At 40.6% G+C, this 21,401-nt stretch overlaps 1 protein-coding gene across 1 annotated transcript in view; it reads right to left on the bottom strand.

Moving 5' to 3' along the window:
• Positions 1–20,649, bottom strand: part of LOC109860518 — a 45,416-nt gene extending 24,767 nt beyond the window's left edge. Inside the window, exon 1 of the mRNA XM_020439647.1 lies at positions 20,193–20,649. Within this exon, the coding sequence (XP_020295236.1) occupies positions 20,193–20,649 (457 nt within the window). The remainder of the gene's footprint in view (positions 1–20,192) is intronic.
• Between the last annotated feature and the right edge of the window lie 752 nt (positions 20,650–21,401).

Genomic DNA, 21,401 nt, shown 5'->3' with positions numbered 1-21,401 from the left:
ACCTAAAAGCCTAAAAGCAGAATTTAGTACTGATCAAGACTTGTGTGTTTGCATGATGCCGGCATTCTGAAGTGCATTCTGCTTACACAAAGCTCGCATAGAGTGTTGAGCATAACGTGTCGTCGCGATGCTTGCCAGATAGACCTGTATCTGGCAGTCACAGAGACAGCACGCCATAGAAAGCATGTTTGCATAATGCCGACACGTTGCCATCATTTTGTTTGCTGGGTAGTTATTATTTGATATCTCTGTGTAGCACAGCAAATGTATTGTTATAAATCACGTATTGTATGTTATAAGTTATGTATTATGTGTTATGTGATATATATTAATTAATGATAAAATATTGTTTAAACGTGGGTTTTAGTTACTAGGTGTAGTTTTGTGTTAAAAGAAAACTGGAATCCGGCACGGATGTCTAGTCAGTAGTCGCGAGGCGATATACGACCGCGCGCACAAGGACGCACCGGTCGAAGGTCGCATATGCATCCGAAAAAATGCAATGGTCTGCATTGCACTTTTTGAGAACCGGATGTCGCCTGATTTTCCTAGGCCAATCACAAAGTGATTAGCTCGAGAATAAAAGCCGGTGTCGCGGCCGGAGGCTCTGCGTGGCAGAGCATAGCCTGTTATACTTATAAGAATAACGCGCGTTGTAGTAAACGTGTATTACGGTCATATAAAAATAAACAAAGTTTATTGTTTTCACGGAAATACAAATTATTGTTATTTATTCCCGGCGTCCCTTTTTCGTAACATCCCTAATTTTACACATGATAACAAAATTGATGGCAGCGGTGGGATGCTGCATACACACGCCGAGAAGAAATTCCAGATACCTGCAACAAAAGAAACAAAATCTCTGTTATCAGAGAGAACAGCAACAACTGAATTAATAAGCAACAGACGATTCTCATGGAAAACAGGTAATAAGTAACTGACCTATGCTACGGACAGCGATAAGGCGTAAGACAACACAAAAAAAGAGAGAAGCGCACAAGGGAGGCACTCTCGAGTACCTGAGGGAGAGCGAGATAACTCCGACTCAGTAGTAAGCCCTAGCGGCTGAAGAAATCGGCAGCGCACAAGTGCCTGCAATGGCTAAATAAAAGGTGACAGAAGCCGCAGAGAGAAAAAAGAATTGGTCTTAAGGACTTTAGTAGATCCACAGTAATCCGCTGAATTTAGCTGGAAGCAGCCAGCAATAAGCAACAGCAAACCCAGCGGCAAGCAAGCAAGAGCGAGCGACCGATGGATAACGAGCAACCGACAGAGAACGAACGAGCGATCGACGGAGAACGAGCGACGGAGAACGAGCGATCAACGGAGAGCGACCGACCGACGGAGAGGAAGCAGCGCGTCAACGACGGCGAAAACAACCAACGACACCGATAGGGAACATTGGCGTAAGACGAAATGCGGCTGCTACTGTAAGTCGAAAAAATTTCTTTTATGAGCGAGCGTAGAGAATCGGCTACGGGAATAGCAGACGAAGTAACACCTTTGAGCGTGAGCGAGTTTAGATTAGGGTTACCTAGTTTTAATGTACTAAGTGCGACTCAAAACAAATTGTGGCTCCATTTGAAACCGGCGAAGCGGACTTTACAGCAAATAAAGATCCGAGAGACACAGAGCGATTCGTGTCAAAGTAGCGAATCTCGAAGTACAGAAAGATCAAATCGAGTTCGAAGAAATTTAACAATCGCGTTTGAAAGCGACAGCTGTAGTGCTAACGAGAGCGAAATAGCTGAAAATATTACTGTTAGACCGCGAGTTTACCTTTGATACAGACGAGAGCTTACTCACAAGTAAACCTCGAATCAAAGAAACCGAGACTTTCCGTTAGTAGGACTCCGAGCAACGTATCCGAACGCGGTGAATTTTCACTGACGTTGTATGACAGTAGCATATTTGAAAAACATTTACGAAATGGCATATGCACAGAACGACTCTGTTGACAAACGACTTGAACAAGTGCATCAGTCACAAGCCGATATCGATAGGGAAATAGACAGAATGCGCAACGAGTTGGGAGGTGGACAACCCCTTTAGGGCATGGCGGGTCTTAGCCAACTAACAGCCAATGCCCCGGGTACGAGTAGAAATCCCGACGAATCTCCTAACACTATGTTTATGCCCGAGTTAATGCAAGCTTTTCAGAAATTACAAACGGAAGTTCAAGGTTTAAGACGCCAAGTGTATCGGCGCCGCGCGTCTCAAGTGCTCGAAGACGACGACCCGCCCATACGACGCACGCGAGCCGACGATGTCACTGTAACGCGAGAACACGATAAAGTGCTAGACGTAACTTACGGACGAACGCCCGCGGACGTGCGAAATCAAACGGCGCATTTGAGCGAGTATATGTCGTTAAAAGAAGCACGCGCCATGGTGCCAATGTTCGACGGGAGATCACAGGCGCAGTTACGCGAATTTCTAAGCGCGTGCACTTACGCGATAAAAAACATAAACCCCGTGGACGAAAGGACGCTTTTGGAAGCGATTTTGTGCACAAAGTTGAGGGGGCAGGCCTTACTTGATTTCGAGACACGGGATATACATGACTTCGAGCAGTTAAAACGCGAAGTAGAAAACACCTATTTGGCAAAGAAAGGAACAACCGAGTTACAGATCGAGTTCAGTTTGTTAAGATAAAAAACGGAGGAAAACGCCTTAGCTTTCGGGCAACGCGTGAATCAGCTCGCTATGGAGCTCTACGAATCGATGATAAAAAGAAAAGGGCGGACAGCGGAACAAAAACGCACTATATCAGAAACAATAAAAGAACAAGCGTTACATCATTTTCAAATTGGATTACAGGATGATCTTAAGTTAATCGTGCGATCGCGCAGTTACAATACGCTCCAAGAAGCGATAGCGGGGGCAAGCGTGGAGGAAAAAGCCGCCGGGACAAATAAAAATAAAGTACCTCCATCCACACGCAATAATAATAATAAAACCAATAATTGCTATAAGTGCGGAAAAGCAGGGCATTACGGACGAGAGTGTCGCTCAAGCCGAAGTAATCTATCGAAACCAGAAGAGCGAAGGGTAAATGCAACAAAATCATTGCAATTATTGCAAAAAGGCGGACATAAAAAAGAAGAGTGTTGTTTGCTAAATGGAAAAAATAAAAATGAAATAAAAATGAGAGATAAAGATAAAAAAATTATCAAATATGATAAAAAGAAGGTGAATACGTGCGAAGATCGTGACTCTTCAAGTAACGATGAGGAGTGCAACCGTAAAAGAAAAATTAAAGCAATAAAGCAGTAGAGCTTCATGTTACAGCGATAGACACCAACCAAACAAGCTTAGATCTGGTTAGCGTACCAATAGCCGAGACACAGAAGGGCATGGCCCTTGTTATACGACACGGGGGCTACAATATCGCTAATAAAAGTTAAGTATTTAAAGGGAAAAACTCTGGTGAACAAGCTAAAAATGAAACTAACAAGAGTAACGGGGCATACCGTGCGAGTAATAGGAAAATTCGACGCGACCAGTATTTATATAAGTTAAAAAATAAGAAAATAACTCACCCGATATATAATATGTTGTAAAAAACGATTTCCTAATAAGTTATTAGATATTAGAAAACGATTTTCTCAAAAAATACCACGCGATACCATGTCATAAAGAAGGGAAAATAAAAATCGGTACAGACTTGATGACATTATATCCGTATCACGCTGTTACATTACCGTCGCGATGCGAAACGATAATCCAAGCATTTACAAGCGTGAATCATATTGGCACAGTACAAGCAACAGAAGCACGGCCAGAAGTCTTTATCGGCAGCTGCTTACCGGGAGTGCAACCCGAGAACAATGAGTGCTCCGTGAGTGTAGTAAACACCACAGAGAAGGAGGTGAAGATGCGCGTGCCGCATGTAATACTAGAAAAGTTGCAATTAGATCCGCACGAAGCAGAAGCACAAGTCGCCAAAATTCTAGAGATAGAAAAATCAGAAATAGAGCGACAAGAAAAGGTAAAAGCCTTATTGCGTATGCAACATTTAAATAAAGAGAAAGAAAGAAAATTAAAAAAAATTTGCGAAGAGTATAGCGACGTATTTTATCTCCCAGGAGAGACACTGACCTGTACCAATGCAGTGTCATTCCATTCCGACAAAGACGGACTGCAGACCGATAAACGTACGACCGTACAGGCTACCAGACAAACACAAGCAAGAGGTAGATAAGCAAATAAGCGAGATGTTAGAAAACGGTTTAATTAGACAGTACAAGTCAGTGGAACGCGCTATTATTAATAGTGCCAAAAAAGCTAGACGCGTCTGGAGTACGAAAATTACGCGTTGTAATCGATTTCAGAAAATTGACGTCACTATCGGCGACTCATTCCCTCTTCCGAATATAACTGATATCCTAGATCAACTAGGAAATGCAAAGTATTTTTCAACACTAGATCTTGCCTTGGAGTATTACCAGATACCAATGGCCGAGGAAGACAAACAGAAAACGGCATTTTCTACATCGTACGGGACTATTCGTCTATATTTTATTATATTTCCAATATAATTGAATGCCGTTCGGATTAAAAAATGCACCCGCACGTTTCAGAGACTAATAAACACGGTGCTGGTGGGAATATAAGGCATAAAATGCTTTGTGTATTTGGATGACAGTGATATACGGAGCAAGCTTAGAAGAACATAATAAGCGTTTAAAGGAGGTACTCAGACGTTTAAGAAAAAATAATTTGAAGTTACAACTAGACAAGTGCGAATTTCTACAAAAAGAAGTTACGTATTTGGGACACATTATAAGTGAAAACGGAATTTCACTCGATCCGTCTAAGATAAGCGCGGTAAAAAAGTTTTCTGTACCGGAAAAATTAAAGCACGTGCAAGCTTTTATCGGTTTAGCTGGATACTATCGAAAGTTCATAGATCAGTTTTAAAAACTCGCAAAACCGTTAACGCAACTGACGCGTAAATAAGTAAAGTTCGTATGGGACACGGAACAACAAAAAGCGTTCGAACTTTTAAAGGAAAAGTTAATTACGGCACTTTTATTAGCATATCTTGACTTCAATCGCAAGTTCAGTGTCACAACAGACGCATCAGGTTACGCGGTCGGAGCAGTCTTATCACAGAACGTCGCGGGGAAGAAAAGACCTATCGCGTACACGAGTCGCGTGCTAAACAGAACCGAGCGAAACTATAACACGACCGAAAAAGAATTACTAATTGTCTGAGCAGTCAATCACTTCCGTCCATACTTGTACGGCACAAAATTTAGAATAATAACCGACCATAAAGCACTTGTGTGATTATTTAATGTTAAAGATCCCGGCTCAAGATTAATACGGTGAAGATTAAACCTGAAGGAGTACGACTACGAAATCTTACATAAAAAACGAAAGGCAAATGCGAATGCAGACGCATTAAGCAGACACCCGGTAGATGATACGTTACATGAAAAAGAATTGCATGTAAGCAAAGCAAGTGCAAGAGAGAGCGCAAACGTAAGCAAAATAGAAGACAACACGAGCGCAAGTGAGACAGACGAAAGCGCGAGTGCAACAGAAGAAAATGATAATGCAAATATGAAAAAGAAAAAAAAATCTGCAAACACAGACGAAGCAGAAGAAAGCATTAGAGAAAAAAGGAAAGAGTACAGCGAAGAGGAAAACCAGACGATATTGTATGAGTATCACGACACCCCTTTCGGTGGTCATCAGGGCATTGAACAAACAATTAAAAAAATTAGGTTGCTCATCAATGGCCAAACTTAACAAAAGACGTAGCTAATTACGTTAAACAGTGCAAGTTATGTCAAAGAAATAAGTTGACGCGCAAAGTCAAAATGCCTCTGGTAATAACTGACACACCGAGTAAACCATTCGAGAAATGCGCGTTGGACATAGTAGGATCATTATCAGTGTCAAACAACGGAAATAAATATTTACTAACCTTTCAAGATAATTTAACGAAATTTAGTAAGGCTATCCCGATAACAAACCAGGAAATTTGAATGAGCATATTTGAATGAACATATTTTGCAAAGTCTGCAATAACACATTATGCCAGTGCAATGCAGTATTCAAACATAATTTGTTATTTCAACTAGTGTTGACAGAAAAACAGAAAAAGAAAGAGAATATAAATGTGTCATGCCGTGATGCAAATATTATTGCATCAATCAAGTAGAACTTGCTCAAAAAATGTAGCAGATTTGAAGCATAACGTGCTATTGTCATTTCATTCTTCATTTATTTCTATATTTTTGCTGTGTTATTTTCTTTACATATAGTGCCTACATAATTCACTCACTATGATGACACAGCTGAGTGGAATCTGTTGCAAAGTGCTGATTAAACCTGTTGGCATACCGCTATCATTTGGCTATCGGGGTGTATAACTGTAATATAATTAATTTAATAACAGTTATATGACAATAAAACAACGAATATTGCAATTACGTAACATTTCAGCAATTTATATAACTGTCATATAACATTTCTGTAACTATATAACAATTATATTACATTCTACTTACATGTTATATTCATATTATATAACTGCAATATACAATAAGTAGGAAATTACAACTAACATGAATGTTACATGCAACAACCATGTTATATTACATGTTACATTTGTTTTGTTACGACAATGTTGCTGTTATATATCTGTGTTTGCTGGGATGTTTCTGTTATATATCTGTGTTTGCTGGGATGTTTCTGTTATATATCTGTGTTTGCTGGGAATTCATTCTTTGAAAGAGGAGAGTCGGCGACAGGAAAAGAATTAGCAAGCAATATAAAATATGACAATTGGTGAGGTAAGAGGTCTTCTTCGTCTTCTGATTGAATGTCAAATTCGGATGATTCAGGGAAAGGAGAGGGAGAATAGTGACGAGGAAGGGTAGAGGAGGGATCAGAAATTTCTCCAAGAACTACTGGAGAATACGATGGAGATTCTAAAAGAGGTGATGGAGACGGAAGAGGTGGAGAAGGTGCAGGAGGCGGAGGAGAAGAAGGGGGAGGCGACTGAGTCCGGTGTGGAGTCGAATGTGTCTGTGTATGTTGTAAATTTTGATAATTGCTATCTGTTGGTCTTCCGGCTTATTATTGTTTTCGTAGGTAGGTTTGTTGATTGTCTCGGCTGGCAGTGTCTCTGCGCCGAAGAGCCCGATTGCGACGGTTGCGCCTTGTTATAATCGCGTTTCGAGATTTCAGATACTTCCAGGGTTCCGCTTAAAAACGTAATTTAATTTTATTAACGAACACTGAATAATTTTACAACTAATTTCCGGAACATAGTTTAGCTTGCGTTGTTTAGCACCACAGAGGACGGACCGGAAAAGAATGTCGGCAGCGGTTCAGAACGATTCACAAGACCGTGAGTCGCTAATCCAACAAGAACGAAAGTCAGCAGCGGCTCGGAACGACACGCAAGGTCGTGAGTCGCTAGTTGACAGAAGCAGAAATGAGAAGTGCTAGCTCAACGCAATTAAATGTTCCGGATGATAGTCGCCTCAATTGAAACAGAGGAGAAAGTTCAATATGGAACCACCGGTTGTCTTATCGCACTAATACTATTATTTCGACTTACTACTTGCTGCAATTCTTCGATGAACAATCAAATTTCCACCTTGATCAGAACTGCGGAGTAGGCAAGCTGGCTCGGCTCCTGATTCGGTTGCCTTTTACCACGACACTGCCACAGTCTGTCGCACCAACTAGCGCACGGTTAATTTTCTTAAAAGAATTTGCGACGTACTATTCAGCAGACTATTGAACTGAATGAAAAGAGGATAATGCTGACTTCGGCTCTGAGTTCCAGCTTTTACACTCGGTTTTTTGACCCCCAGACACTTGGGTTTTACCAATCAAACTTGGATTCTGAATCCCTTCTTATTACTTAGATTAAAAATCGGATCTTGATTCGCAGATCCGCACAAGCGAGAGCGCCAATCACCGGCGCCGGCCAAATCGCCTAACTATCTCTTTTGAAATTTGCTATCGGATTCGCGCTATTGTGTTTAAATTTGCACGACTGACCACTAACTTGGTTTTGATTTCAACTTCCTTTCCGGAGATAAGAAGATCTTTGATTTCCACCCGCCCGATTCGAGTTACTCGCCTCAATTACTGTGCGAAAATTTTTATCACTCTTTGTCTTACTGCAAGTAAGAAATCAAGTCCGTTTACTTGTCATGGCAATACCCTGCGTGCAAACTGATTATAATTCGTTTATCGCCATTATCGACTCCTCGTTCTCTATCCAGGAAGTTTACATCTAAGATTACAGTCAGTTACGATCCTTAGGACTAGAATACCGTTCCCACGTTGCAAAAAAAAAGGATCGTGAAGTCCATGACGTAACATATTTATTACTAGAACACATAGAGATGTAACAAAAAAATTTTTTTCAAACAAAAAATTTTTAATAAAAAATACTTGGCGCGGCTGCCTCAGACTGCCGCATAAAGAAATACTTTCATTATAGTTGAGGAGTATTTCTATTCAATATTGTTTTCTATTGTATATTGTTTTTCAATATAATAACGTATAAAAGCTTAGTAGTAACGTACAAAAGTTTAATTAGTGCTACATTTTGATATCACTTCTTTTGTAAAACAGGTTTTTAGAGAAAGAATGTTTTGTAGTATATAATATTTTGTAAACCAAGTTTTATAGAGAAAGAACTTTTTGTATTTTGTAAAAACATTTTAGAGAAAAAGAAGTTTTTGTAGTAAAAAAGAATGTTTTGTAGTATATAATGCTGTAGAACAGGTTTTTAGGAAAAGAATTGTTTGTAGTATTAAATCAATTTTTAATTTTTTAATTTAAATATACAATATGTGTTGTACGTATACTTGGCGCCTGTTCTTACCTGTTTTTTAAAAAGATAAGTTTTTCGAGATATCACTTGTATCGAGATATCATTTTGTATTTTGTAGTATTATTTAATTTTGTAAAACAAGTCTTATAAAGAAAGAAGTTTCTGCAGTATTAAATCACTTTGTAATTTATTAATTTTTAATTTTTTACTTCAAAAAGTTAAAGTATATAGATTGTAGTTATTTTGTGCAAAGTTTCAAAACAGTTTATTGAAAAAAGTTATATTGGAGGTGTTGCCGGCGCGAAACCACTATGTCACGATAGACAGCTCTGCGCACCACAGTCGGAGATATTGCCGGAATCTGATTTTTATGCAAAATTTATTTATTCCGTTTTCTGAATTAATTTTCTTCATAAATGTAAAATATACAGTTCTGAATTAATTTTTTTCATAAATTTAAAATATACAGTTTGTAGTTATTTTGTGCCAAGTTTCAAAATAGTTTAATACAAAAAGTTATATCGGAGGTGTTGCCGGCGCAAAAAACGTTTTTTATCTAGTTTTTAAATTTTATTATAAATTAAAAGTATATAGTGTAAAAAGAGCATAAACCGCTAGCTTCGATTGTGATCAGGACTCTGGCATCTTGCAAAAGAGCGCCGTAGTGTAAAGCCTCTTGCACAATGGAAGAAATAGCAATAGCGATAGAAATAACACCAGTTTTAAAGAGTTTATATTTATAAATAACGATAGAAACAGCGGAATCTAACATACAAAAATACACATGTATCAATGCAGATCAGGAAACGGAATAAGCAATAGTGATAAATTTTCCGATGAGTTGAAATTCTGTGTCTATTGCTTATCGCTATCATCAGAGAGAAGCCTGAGAGCGGCCACGGCCATAAGAGTTTCTGTCATAGCTTTTCGTGGACATGGTTCTATTCCGTGCTAAGTTTGTGGACATGGTTCTATTCCATGCTATGAAAACACCGACGTAGTGGGGATACGCACACAAGCGACCGTTGTCCGTGTGAGCTCGTGGAAGTGTGCAGACATATTATGTTGATGTATGACGACGGTTCTCGCTTGTGTGCATATCCCCACCACGTCAGTGTTTTCATAGCACGGAATAGAACCATGTCCACAAACTTAGCACGGAATAGAACCATGTCCACGAAAAGCTATGACAGAAACTCTTATGGCCGTGGCCGCTCTCAGGCTTCTCTCTGCTATGCACTATTCCCTCGCATTATGCAAGAGGCTTAAGGGGATCCTAAACTGACGGTCGAACTCCGTCGATGTACCGACTGAGTTCACAGCTTTTGGCGTCAGATTGTAGTAATATTCGCTTAATATGAAAAGTTATGCAGTTTGTACGTAGAAAACCAACTGCGTCCCGTTTTTGGAGCAACATAAAAAACAATATAGAGCTCTCAGAAATGCGTTTAGAAGCCTAGTATGAATAGTGTGCGTGTGAATATTTTCAGAACAATATTGGAATACACACACTATTTATTCATCATTTCACGCACACTATTTATTTATACTAACCTTCTAAAAACATTTCTGAGAGCTCTATATTGTTCTTTATGTTGTTCCGAAAACGGGACGCAGTTGGTTTTCTACGTACAAACTGCACAACTTTTTATATTAAAGAATTATTATTACAATCTGACGTCATACGCCGTAAATTCAGTCAATAAAACAGATTCAGTTTAGGATTCCCTTAATATCATGCGAGTCAGTTATCGGCAGAGCAGCGGCGCTGTGAAGGGCCCTGGACGGCAAGACGATCGACTCCACTGAACTATAATATGGAACGCGCCTTGCCATTGTACGAGCTGTCCGCGATAGAGAGCTTAGACCATATATACTTATAGACGCGGCTTCAGACAACTATCTTGAAGCAAAGATAATATCATCTACATGACGTCACATGTGGGCAAAGCAAAGGCGCGTTTATAGACGGCTTCAGATAACTGCCTTGAAGATAAGATAATATCATCTACGAGGCCGCGCTTAATGTGGCGAAATGCCCACATGTGACGTCACGTAGATGATATTATCTTTGCTTCACCTCGACTCGTGGATTCCTATCTACAGGCCGTGTCTATAAGTATATATAGTCTAAGATAGAGAGCATCACAACTAGGATCTCTGTCTTTGTCTCGTCGTCGCTGATTGGTTGAAATTTATACGAGTACAGTCCAAGACGAAAAAACAACGAAAAGTAAAGAATGACTGCGTTTAGTCATTCAGTCACTCAGCAATTGCTGAGCGCTGATTTCTGCTGAACACAGTCATTTTTTACTTTTCGTTGTTCTTTTGTCTTGGACTGTACTCGTATAAATTTCAACCAATCAGCGACGACGAGACAAAGACAGAAATCCTAGTTGTGATGTTCTCTATCGCGGACAGCTTGCACAATGGCAAGGCGCGTTCCATATTATAGGGTGTGTTTTGCCGAAGTTAGCGCTACGTAGCGCTACGTAGCGGCTTCATGTAGCAGTTGCAACTGTTGCGTTACTTCTGCTTGACAGTATTGCTACGCGCAGCATGTTCTAAGTAGTGGCCGCCATTTACAATAATACCGTCCCAATTATAATACTTTGACACTTTTTTTGCCATTTTTATAAATAATTAAAAAACACAGTTTAACAACCGAAGAATACAACGGCGATTTGTATACAAACATATTTGCGCTTACAAAAATGGCGGCCACTACTTAGAACATGCAGTTGAAGCCGCTACGTAGCGCTACGTAGCGCTAACTTCGGCAAAACACACCCATAGTTCGGTGATCGACCCCCACCTGTTATGTAGAGAGATCGCGCGATTAACGGTCGAAGCGGAAGAATAATCTTGAGGTCACCATTATCGAAGAGACTGCGAGTTTTTGTATCCGCGCTAAGAATTGATTGTGATACCTGCGTTTGTACAAGAGAAAAGCTTCTGCCTTTATCTAATTTAGTTCTTAACTTACTACAATAGTTTATAATTATTTCGGCAAGTGTCAACATTTATTAAAAGGTATATCAGAGGTGTTGCCGGTACGAAACAACCACACTTCGATAAACTGCATTACGCTCATCACGGTCGGAGGTAATGCCGGAGTCTAATTTTCCTGCAAAATTTGTTTATTGGTTTTTGAATTAATTTTTTACTTTATCCTTTTAAAGTACATTATAGTTTGTAGTTATTTCGTGCCAAGTTTTAATACAGTTTAATAAAACAAAGTATATCGGAAATGTTGCCGGTGCAAAATCACTACGCCGCGAGGAACATTGTCGAAGCGATCGGTACTATCGGAGGTGTTGCCGGCGCGAATAACGCGAACCACTACCGTGCCTCGTGATTCTCTCTTTTTTTTCTAACTTACACTTCTTGTCTTTTTGTTTCTTCTTAAAACGCGCTTGTATATGTATGCCATCTAGCAGCAGCACACGAACATGCACACAATTTGGTCACACGACAAATGATTACTAAATCGTAAATTTTTAAATCGTAAATTTTTCACTTCAAAACTTTATCGTCGTATATCTCGAAAAATCAGAAACAAACAACAAAAACGCAAAAATACTTTTTTTTTATTTTTTCAACGCGAATTAAACGAGACTAAAAAGAAGTCGATCTCTTCAGTCGTTATTAAAAATTGGCTGATTAAAAATCTTCTCTTTACTGAAATGCCTGATTTTTACGTATAAGAGACACAGTGTACTCGCACAGTTTGAGCGCCACTTTGTTGCGCGTAAACTTTCCACACAGACATCTATCCATCCAAACATCTATTAGACATTTATTAGATGTCGCATGGAGCTGTCGACGTCTAATAGACGTCTAATGGAGTTTTTGTTCTGTGTGGGTTGGCGCGAGGCACTATCGTGTCTCTTTTGATATACATACATATACATATAACTATATATTTACCACAACAGGTGTTTGCTCGTAGTTGCTTTTTTCCACAACGTTGAAATTTTCACGAGCAGATATATTTTTACGTATAACTATATATACAGAATGTCTCATAATTGCCGTCTCATCGCTTGTAGGCAAAAAGAAGGGGTTATTCTGAGACGAAAAGTCTTATACCACTTTGGAAAATTTGCAATAATTAACGAGATAAGAATTAATAAAGACCCGCTAATCAGCGTGCATCCAGCGTAAAGACAGCCCAGTCTGTCGCGCCGTAGCGAAGGAATACAATAGCGCGAATAGCGCGCTGCCCGAACGCAGTCTATATGCTGTCTATGTATGCACATGTTATTCTATTAGTTTCTCCCATTCCGTCGCTACGGCGCGACAGACTGGGCTGTCCTTACGCTGGATGCACGCTGATTAGCGGATCTTTATTAATTAATATTTTGTTAATTATTGCGAATCTTCCAAAGTGGTATAAGATTTTTGTCTTAGAATAACCCCTTCTATCTACTTACAAGCAGTTGTACGGCAATTACGGGACATCCTGTATATATATTGTGACGTTTTCTGGGGTTGGTATGTTGCAATTCCCTCGCGTCGCCCCGCCCGAAACGGAAGTGCGAAATCGGGACACAAACGGGAGTCCACAAGGTCAGGAACGTCTATATGAGCAGAATAGAAAAAGGGTAACGCAACGAGCACGCCACTGCGCCGAGCCAACAAATCTTTAGTAAAAATTCTGGGCGCCGGACGCGGAACCGCGTCAAATCCTGCGTCGCTCGACACAACGGGCTGGCTAGCTCTATCTAACGGAGAGGGTCTGGGTTTATTATCTTTTTGATCTAGGCTGTCCCTCCAAGGATAGAAAGAAATTGCGCGTGCGAGGTAGAGAGTCAAAACAAGACGCCAGATTGTCCGAGTTAACAAATTTATTTAAAAAAAAATTAAAAAAAAAATAAGAACAATAAAAAAAAATTTAAGCAGAATAAAGAAAAGGAATAACAAAGAATAATACAGAAAAAAAATCAAGACACGACGCAAATACGCAAAGACACCAAAACACGCTACCACGTCGCGCGGCCGAGAGGTCAAACCAAGGTCAAACAGCTGATGGTTCAACAACAGTCGCTCGTGCAAAACAGCGCTCCAACGTAATGGTAATTAGGCGTTACGCTTCCCAAATCCAGCGGGGATATAGCGCAGTATCGCCCACGGCGACAAAGCTTTCGCCGGATGATTACAGAGATGCAAGCAAGCGTAGAAGCAAGCGGTGTTGATGAGACGCAAAGCGGGAATGAGTGTGAGGCCGGAAAAGGCTTCGGTCCTGAGTTCAACCTTTACCCGAGACACGCTACGATACGATAGCCTCCGATAATTCGTTTCGATCCAGCCATTCCTCGGGGGACTTACACCGAAAAATCATATGCCGACTGCAGAGATCACGTATTATCGTACGTCCGCGAGTCGATTTGACAATAATTACTACCGGGACCCCTCCGGCATCGGCGGCCGATTCTCACGAATTTCAGCACCTTCTTGACAACGATAAGGCTCCACTTCCGTCCTACACACTCTCCGCGTGATTAGGTATCGCTGTTCGATCTGACACGCCCGCTAGAGCGATTCGGTATGACAGTGTTCTGCAATGATTAGTTAGAGCGAGGCTTTTGCCAGATAGTTTCCCGCCGAGTAACGCGATTCAAAAAGAAATCGTCAATTAGCACGACAACGCTAAGGGTCTCGCAATAGCAAAGTCGATACGACAGCACTAATGATCTCGTTACCGCAAAATCGATACGACAGCATTAAGAGCCTCGGTACAGCAAAATCGATACGACAGCACGCGATGCAGTAGCGCAAAGACGATACATGCAGTACATCAATAGCACAAGCGCAAAAAGTATATTTACATAAGCTACAATTTTCACATAATACGGACTGCTACTTGGCGCTTCCCGAGCGGCTTCAGGGCTTGTCACAGTATTCAACAGAATATTCGCGAAATCTGAACGCACTTAAGCCTACGAAGAAATGCCACGAAGCCCTGTGAATCCGATTCTAGTCGCCCACAAATGAAATAAATATGGCAAAGGATTTGTCCTTGCTCGACACACAACGCGAGAATTGGCGACTAGCCTCGACACGGAACTCGGCACACAGATTCGTGGCTACAAGAAACGAGGCACCTCACCGGATATCGTCGTCCTGCGACATAACGTCCTTCCTGTTCGGCTCTCTCAGAGACGGTACCTTCCGGGAGTCCTTTCATGCGTCCAATTCTTACAAGGGTTGGCGACCAAGAGAGCGAGGATCGCGATCGATTCGGGGTCGATGCGCCGGAGCACGCTCGAATCGCGTGGGGTCGGCTGCGCCAGCCAATCAGGGCACGGCGTTTTATCAAGCGCGGCGCTCGCGGTCGTGCGAGCTACAAGGGCCTGACCCGTGAATTATGAATGTGAATCTCCTTCGCAGGATTCCTACTTCGCCTCGCGTTTTCTGAGTGCATCTTGTCCGGCTGGCTGGGGGCGGACCTCCAGGAGGTCATATGTCGGTTTCTAGGCCCCTCAGAGCTGGTAGCTGGTCCCAAAAGGCAGATTTAGTCGCTGTTAATTCCAGGTGTCTACCGCCGCCTGACGACGTTGTCGCTCGCGTGCCGCTTGCGCTCCCTGGCGTATGGGATTGATCCTGCCCGCTGAGTCAGGGCCGTAGCCTCTGTACGCTGCCACTGGCGCTTCCTCGATCACCCTCGTTTCTGGTTCGCTCCTTGGCCAGGTCCCGCTCTAAAGTTCGTGTCTGCTCGTCTTCTTCGGTGTCCTTCGACAGGGTAAGCCCTCGGGGGGGAGGGGGGGAGGCGCCATATTTTACATAATAATAAAAAAATACAAAACAAAAAAGAAATAAGCAACTAAATCAAAACGAGATACGGTGTGCAAGTCCTGGAGGATCCTGGCGTTCTATACCGGCACACACTTCGGGACTCCCTCAAAGGATAATTTTTGTGGCAAGGGGGGAGCGGCGCGAACATCATGTCACAATATACAATATATATACAGGGTGTCCCGTAAAATATATATATAAATATATATATATATATACAGGGTGTCCGACAATTACTTTAAAATCTCTCGTAGGCAGGTAAAAGGAGTAAAACTGAGTCAAAAAGTCCTGAACCATTTTTTTCTATTACGTAAATAATAAAGGAGTAATTATTGAATAAATCAAGCCAATTAGCGCCGACCTTTAGCCGGGTGCACGTCAGTGAGTCGCGCTCACACACACCAGGCCCGTGGTTCACTGACATACGTTCGGCTAAAGATAGGCGCTGATTGGCTTGATTTATTCAACAATTACTCCTTTATTATTTACGTAATAGAAAAAAATGGTTCAGGACTTTTTGACTCAGTTTTACTCCTTCTATCTGCCTACGAGAGATTTTAAAGTAATTGTTAGACACCCTGTATATTTATATAACATTTTAAATGGAATGTTTTATGTTTTATAGTATATATTTGTAGCCGACATTTATATGTTTCTTAACTCTAAACCTACTTACGTCTACAAGATTTGATCTAATAATCGACGGATGACTATTTCATTTCTCAGCGGCAATTTGCCTTATTTTATCGTTTCTAAAAATTTTTTTAAATGCGCGCGAAATACACAAGTATAACCCTTTTACTTTATTTGAAATAAAGTTTAGGAAAGGCATTCTCAAAGTCAGTTTTAACTATTAAACCGAAATTATTTTTAATTTAGGTAATTTTTAAATAACAAAATTAAAAAAGAACAACGGGTATTGTGAATGAATATCATTGCAAAGATCTCGTCAGCGACTTCAAAACTATCACAAAAGGTTTTGCGACTGACAGAGAAATTGAGATAGAAAATATTTGTAGTAACAAATTAAGTTTGTAAAATAAATTATTATTAGTATTAAAATAAATTATTATTAGTCAAATAGTTAAATTTGTTATTGAAAATTAATTATGTGTGAATCTTAAATAAACTATTATTTTTAATGTTATTAAACGTTTAATGATTTACTATTTATGTTATGTTTTGATAAACGGGCAAAAGTAGAGACTCTGCGAGTTTTGGCTAGATAGAGAACCTGAGTCTGACACAAACTATTTGAAGATCGAATAAGTACTTTTATGGCCGGACAATTGCATTTAACCAACGCAAGTTTTTGACACGAGAAAAATGTCGATTCTTCGGAAGTAACTTCGGAAAACTGAAATATTTCTATGTTACATCCTGCGGACTCCACTTCCTTTCCGCGACGGGATTTGATATCTCCGGAATGCAGCCGCGCGATACTAGCGCAGATTCGGATATCGATGCCTGATAAAACTTTAAAAAACCTCAAAAATTTGGAAAAATATTTTTTTCCTTTCCTCTTTTGAACGGAAATCTACTTCTGGCGAAATCCGGGAGATAACAAAAAATCGGGTAATCTATCGCTAACATTTGATTGGTTTTCCGAGTCTCGCGGATAAAAGAAGAACCTCAAGCAACCTCGACTCAGTGTAAGAAAATTTTTCCTCGGTGCGTGGCGAGTTGATCGAGCGAGTGTGGCAAGCGAGTGACAAACGAGTGATTAGTGACTGAAATACAGGGTGTCTGACAACGAACTATAAAGCCGACGTGTGTAGGTAGATCGGGTCATTCTGAACAGAAAAGTTATATACCATTTTGCAAAATTCGCAATATTTATTGAGATATGAATTAATAAATGTGAACCAATGAAGGCGCGGGGAGCGACGATCGGACTCTATAGGCGTGCACAATTATCAGCTCTACTCCTCGCTCGCCGCTGCTCGCTGCGTACCGCCGAATAGCGCCCGATCACAAGAAACTGAGTCGTTCCGCGCTTGTTTGTTTACTCCTCTCGTTACTAAGACATTACATGAGAGAAGCCATTTTTCTTTTCATCTGATAATCGTGCACGCCTATAGAGTCCGATCATCGCTCCCCGCGCCTTCATTGGTTCACATTTATTAATTCATATCTCAATAAATATTGCGAATTTTGCAAAATCGTATATAACTTTTCTGTTCAGAATGACCCGATCTACCTACACACGTCGGCTTTATAGTTTGTTGTCAGACACCCTGTATAAGAGACTGCGTCCTCAGAGGTACATCTGCAAGCCATCGCCACCGATTCTCTCTCTACCGATTCTCTCTCACCGATTCTCGCTGCTACTGCCGATTAGTTATTGTTGTCGCTGCCGCAAATCTCACCAAAGTAGTAAGTAATAGAAATAAGACTCAAAGTTTTACAATCAATTAGTTGTGCCTCAAGGCGCAAAAAAATCTTAAGGAATAAAAATTGGAACGGTTGTTTCTCTTTCGACAAAAAATGAGCTATCGCCGACTTCGGATTGCGGACGATCCGCAAGGATTGTCAAGCGGTCCTCAACGTTGCTATCGCGTAAATTTTTAGGAGATATGCAATTGTAAGTCTGGGTAACAATCGTCTAAGTACGCTATACTAGCCAGTTAACCGTCGCGAACCTTTTAAGTAGAGGCGCCCGGCCTGCAAAGGCGGAGAAAATCGCAACGAGTAACTCAAAAATATCGTCGAAGGGCCGCCAAGAGAGCTCGCAAGCAGGCTGAGGTACAGTAGGACCCCTCTCCCGATACAGCGACTTGTTACTTCTCACCTGACGATCCCCGCGAAACTGAATCTAATAAGGATAGCATTAGTTTAGATATAAATGACAACACAATTACACACGCGTCTCGCACTCAGTCGCCTCCCCGCTTCCTCTCTTCATCACTTACCGAGCCTTTGTACACAGCGCGTCACTGAATCGCGGAATAAGCGCGCGGATCGGAGGGCAAGTGGGCCGTACGATTCGTACGGCACTTGTTGGCGAGCAACCGCCCCGCTTGCCCTCCGATCACGCACTTATTCCGCGATACAATGACGCGCTATATACTCTCCTATAGACCTCGCAGATGTATATTCTGCACCAACCTCTCCTCCTCGTCATTGTTCTCCTCCTTCCTCACCGGAGGTCGAGTTTCGAAGAACACCCTGCCAACTCCTCTCGCCCCCGCTCCCTCTCTCCGTCATTCTCCGACCCCTCGTATTCTCCTATAGACCCCGCAGACGTATACTCTGCACCAACTCCTCCCCCAAGGTCGAGTTCTTAGAAGAACAACCTCTTGACTCCTCTCGTTCTCGCCTTCTTCCTCGATTACAACATTTTCTCGCGCTAGTCGCCTTGTACAAAATAGCAAACTCTACCAAACGGTGTATTATGTCGTAGATTCTTACTCCTTCAATCTATCAGAACTCTTTCGCATAATCTCCTCCTGATGCTCTCATTACCGTCAAATTTCCTCTTCTCCGGAAGCCTCGCTTAGTCTCCTACTTCTATAAGATCTTTCTTTCTGGCACATCCAAAATCTCCGAAATTATCGAAGTTGACTTCAACTGAGCCCGCCAACATGCATCACTTACACCCACACATACCAGAAATATTTACAGTTATAACTTTTGTATAGCAAAGCTAATTGTTATAGCGAAAATTATGATAAATATTTACAATGAATATAAAACAATCACGCTTGTGATCATTTCGTGTTGATCTCATCCCATCATCCTGTATCTCAAAGGATCGTACAGTCTCATCCCAGGTCATTGAGATTCGCGTCTCAGGCCTAAAAGAAAGACACACGAGTGCGAGTCCAAAGAGCGACGGTATAATAGCGGCTCACGATTGTTGACCCGTCCGTCGGACTTGACAAATCTTGCTCGGCTCTCATACATGCCCGCTCCTTCCAAGTGTGTTGTTGAGAGATAAACAAAAATCGATAAGTGTTATGATTCACTCGTGCTCGACCGTTTCCAGGGGTCAGAACGTAACATCTACGACTAGTTTTTTTATAACCGGAGAACTCGAGAGCTCCGCATCAATTGCGCGATAATGCGTCATCTGAAGCATTTCTTATTTTTCAATTAACTGTAAGTATCGATTGTTAGCATTTGAATGCAGTTTGATTTGTATGAAAACCGATGTTTCTTTATTATCAAGCTCAAAAAATTATTGAATCTTGTTTGTTTGAATCTTAACCCGAAGCGCACCGAGATACCTTTGCATTCTCTGCAAGATATCGGCCTCAAAATATCGTACTTCTGGACTCCATAATTCGTTTGTTTATTGTTCACAACAATCGTGGTGCTCTCAAGTCGCAAAAAAGGCAAAGTTTACAGAACAGTTATACGTTGCAATTTTATTGTTTATGCATATTTTTCTTTTGAATTACGCAGATATGTTTGTCAAAATGTATAATATATTTTAACAGACAAAAATGTTAATTTAAAACAAATATTTTCTTGTTAAAATCTTTTGTTCTAAAGTTTACATAGTTTAAAAAAACATTTTACTGTTATTTTCAACTAGATATTCCCGTTTCTTTCTTAAAGTACTTACCGGATTCGCTGGACAAAAGACAATCAAAGATTGGTTTAATATAAAACAACGTAGGCACAAAGAACAACGACACAACTGACGACGAGGTAAACAACGTTGACGCTATATTGTACCAAATGACTCTGTACTTCTCATCAGAGTGTCGATACAACCCTTTGCTTGCATCCTCCCTCACGGCTGCTAATAAGGGCAACAATTTATCTCTTTTCCACCGGAACATCACGTTCTTCAATACGATTAACACACTCGGAAATGTGAATGTGATGTTCCTCATCATCTTCTCGATATCGTGCATATTTTGCACTAAGTTCGTTATCAGCAATAACGTACAGATAGTGACGTACGTGATGTAGAAAAAGAACCGAAAATCATTTTGATTTTCCGGCCAAAGACCGGAAACTGAAAGCAACAGTTTGCTACAAGACAGTACTTGCTTGTCGTAAAACATTTCCATCCGCAACCGCATAATTTTTAGTTAAATGTAACACGTCAGTTAAATTTATAAGAAAAGATTTGCGAATCGGAAACTAAGTTTTTCTTTTCCACTTTACAGAAACTGACAAGAGATAACTGTTTGTGTGCGTTATTACGATTCTTATTGCTTAGACATGCCCGGCATATGCGCGCATAAATAAAACTCGGAATTTTTTAAGAGACCGAATAAAAAGATACCGAAACACATCTCGGAGTGCAGAAACAATTTTCTCGGAATAGAAAAACAGCTAAACTTTGCACAAAAAACTTTATATATATCCGTCGTGATGGCAGTCTCAAATCAATACCGCTTTTTTATCAATCCATAATTGCACAGTTTGTGCTCTCGCGTAAGATATCGTGCGAAATTGCGCCAGCGGTGCGAATTGCTCACGTGACTTGAGCATGCAAGCTATCGAGAACAATGCAGGTATAGGTGGATCTGCATATCTTATGAGCTGCATTAAGTCGTATTTCAGTGTCGCAGTATAATATCAGAGATAATCTCACAAAAAAAAATAAAATTGTTGCATGTTCTGTTTGAACTTTAGTAGCAAACTATCAACTGAACTTTAATAACAAAAATATCAGTTTTCGAGCAGATGGGAGCGATTCACGAGTATCTACAAAATCTAAAATCTTTTTTATATCTCCAATTTGACAGATGTTATCGTCTTTTTTTTAAATCGTGTTTTAATAATGTTTTGATTGTTTATATAATTTTTCTCTATCTCTTTCTCGCTA

The sequence above is a fragment of the Pseudomyrmex gracilis genome, unplaced genomic scaffold, assembly GCF_002006095.1.
Source record: "Pseudomyrmex gracilis isolate BER0280 unplaced genomic scaffold, ASM200609v1 scaffold_401, whole genome shotgun sequence".
Classification (NCBI taxonomy): Eukaryota; Metazoa; Arthropoda; class Insecta; order Hymenoptera; family Formicidae; genus Pseudomyrmex; species Pseudomyrmex gracilis.
The sequence above is the reverse complement of the archived record's forward strand: the minus strand, read 5'-3'. Positions and strand labels throughout refer to the sequence as shown.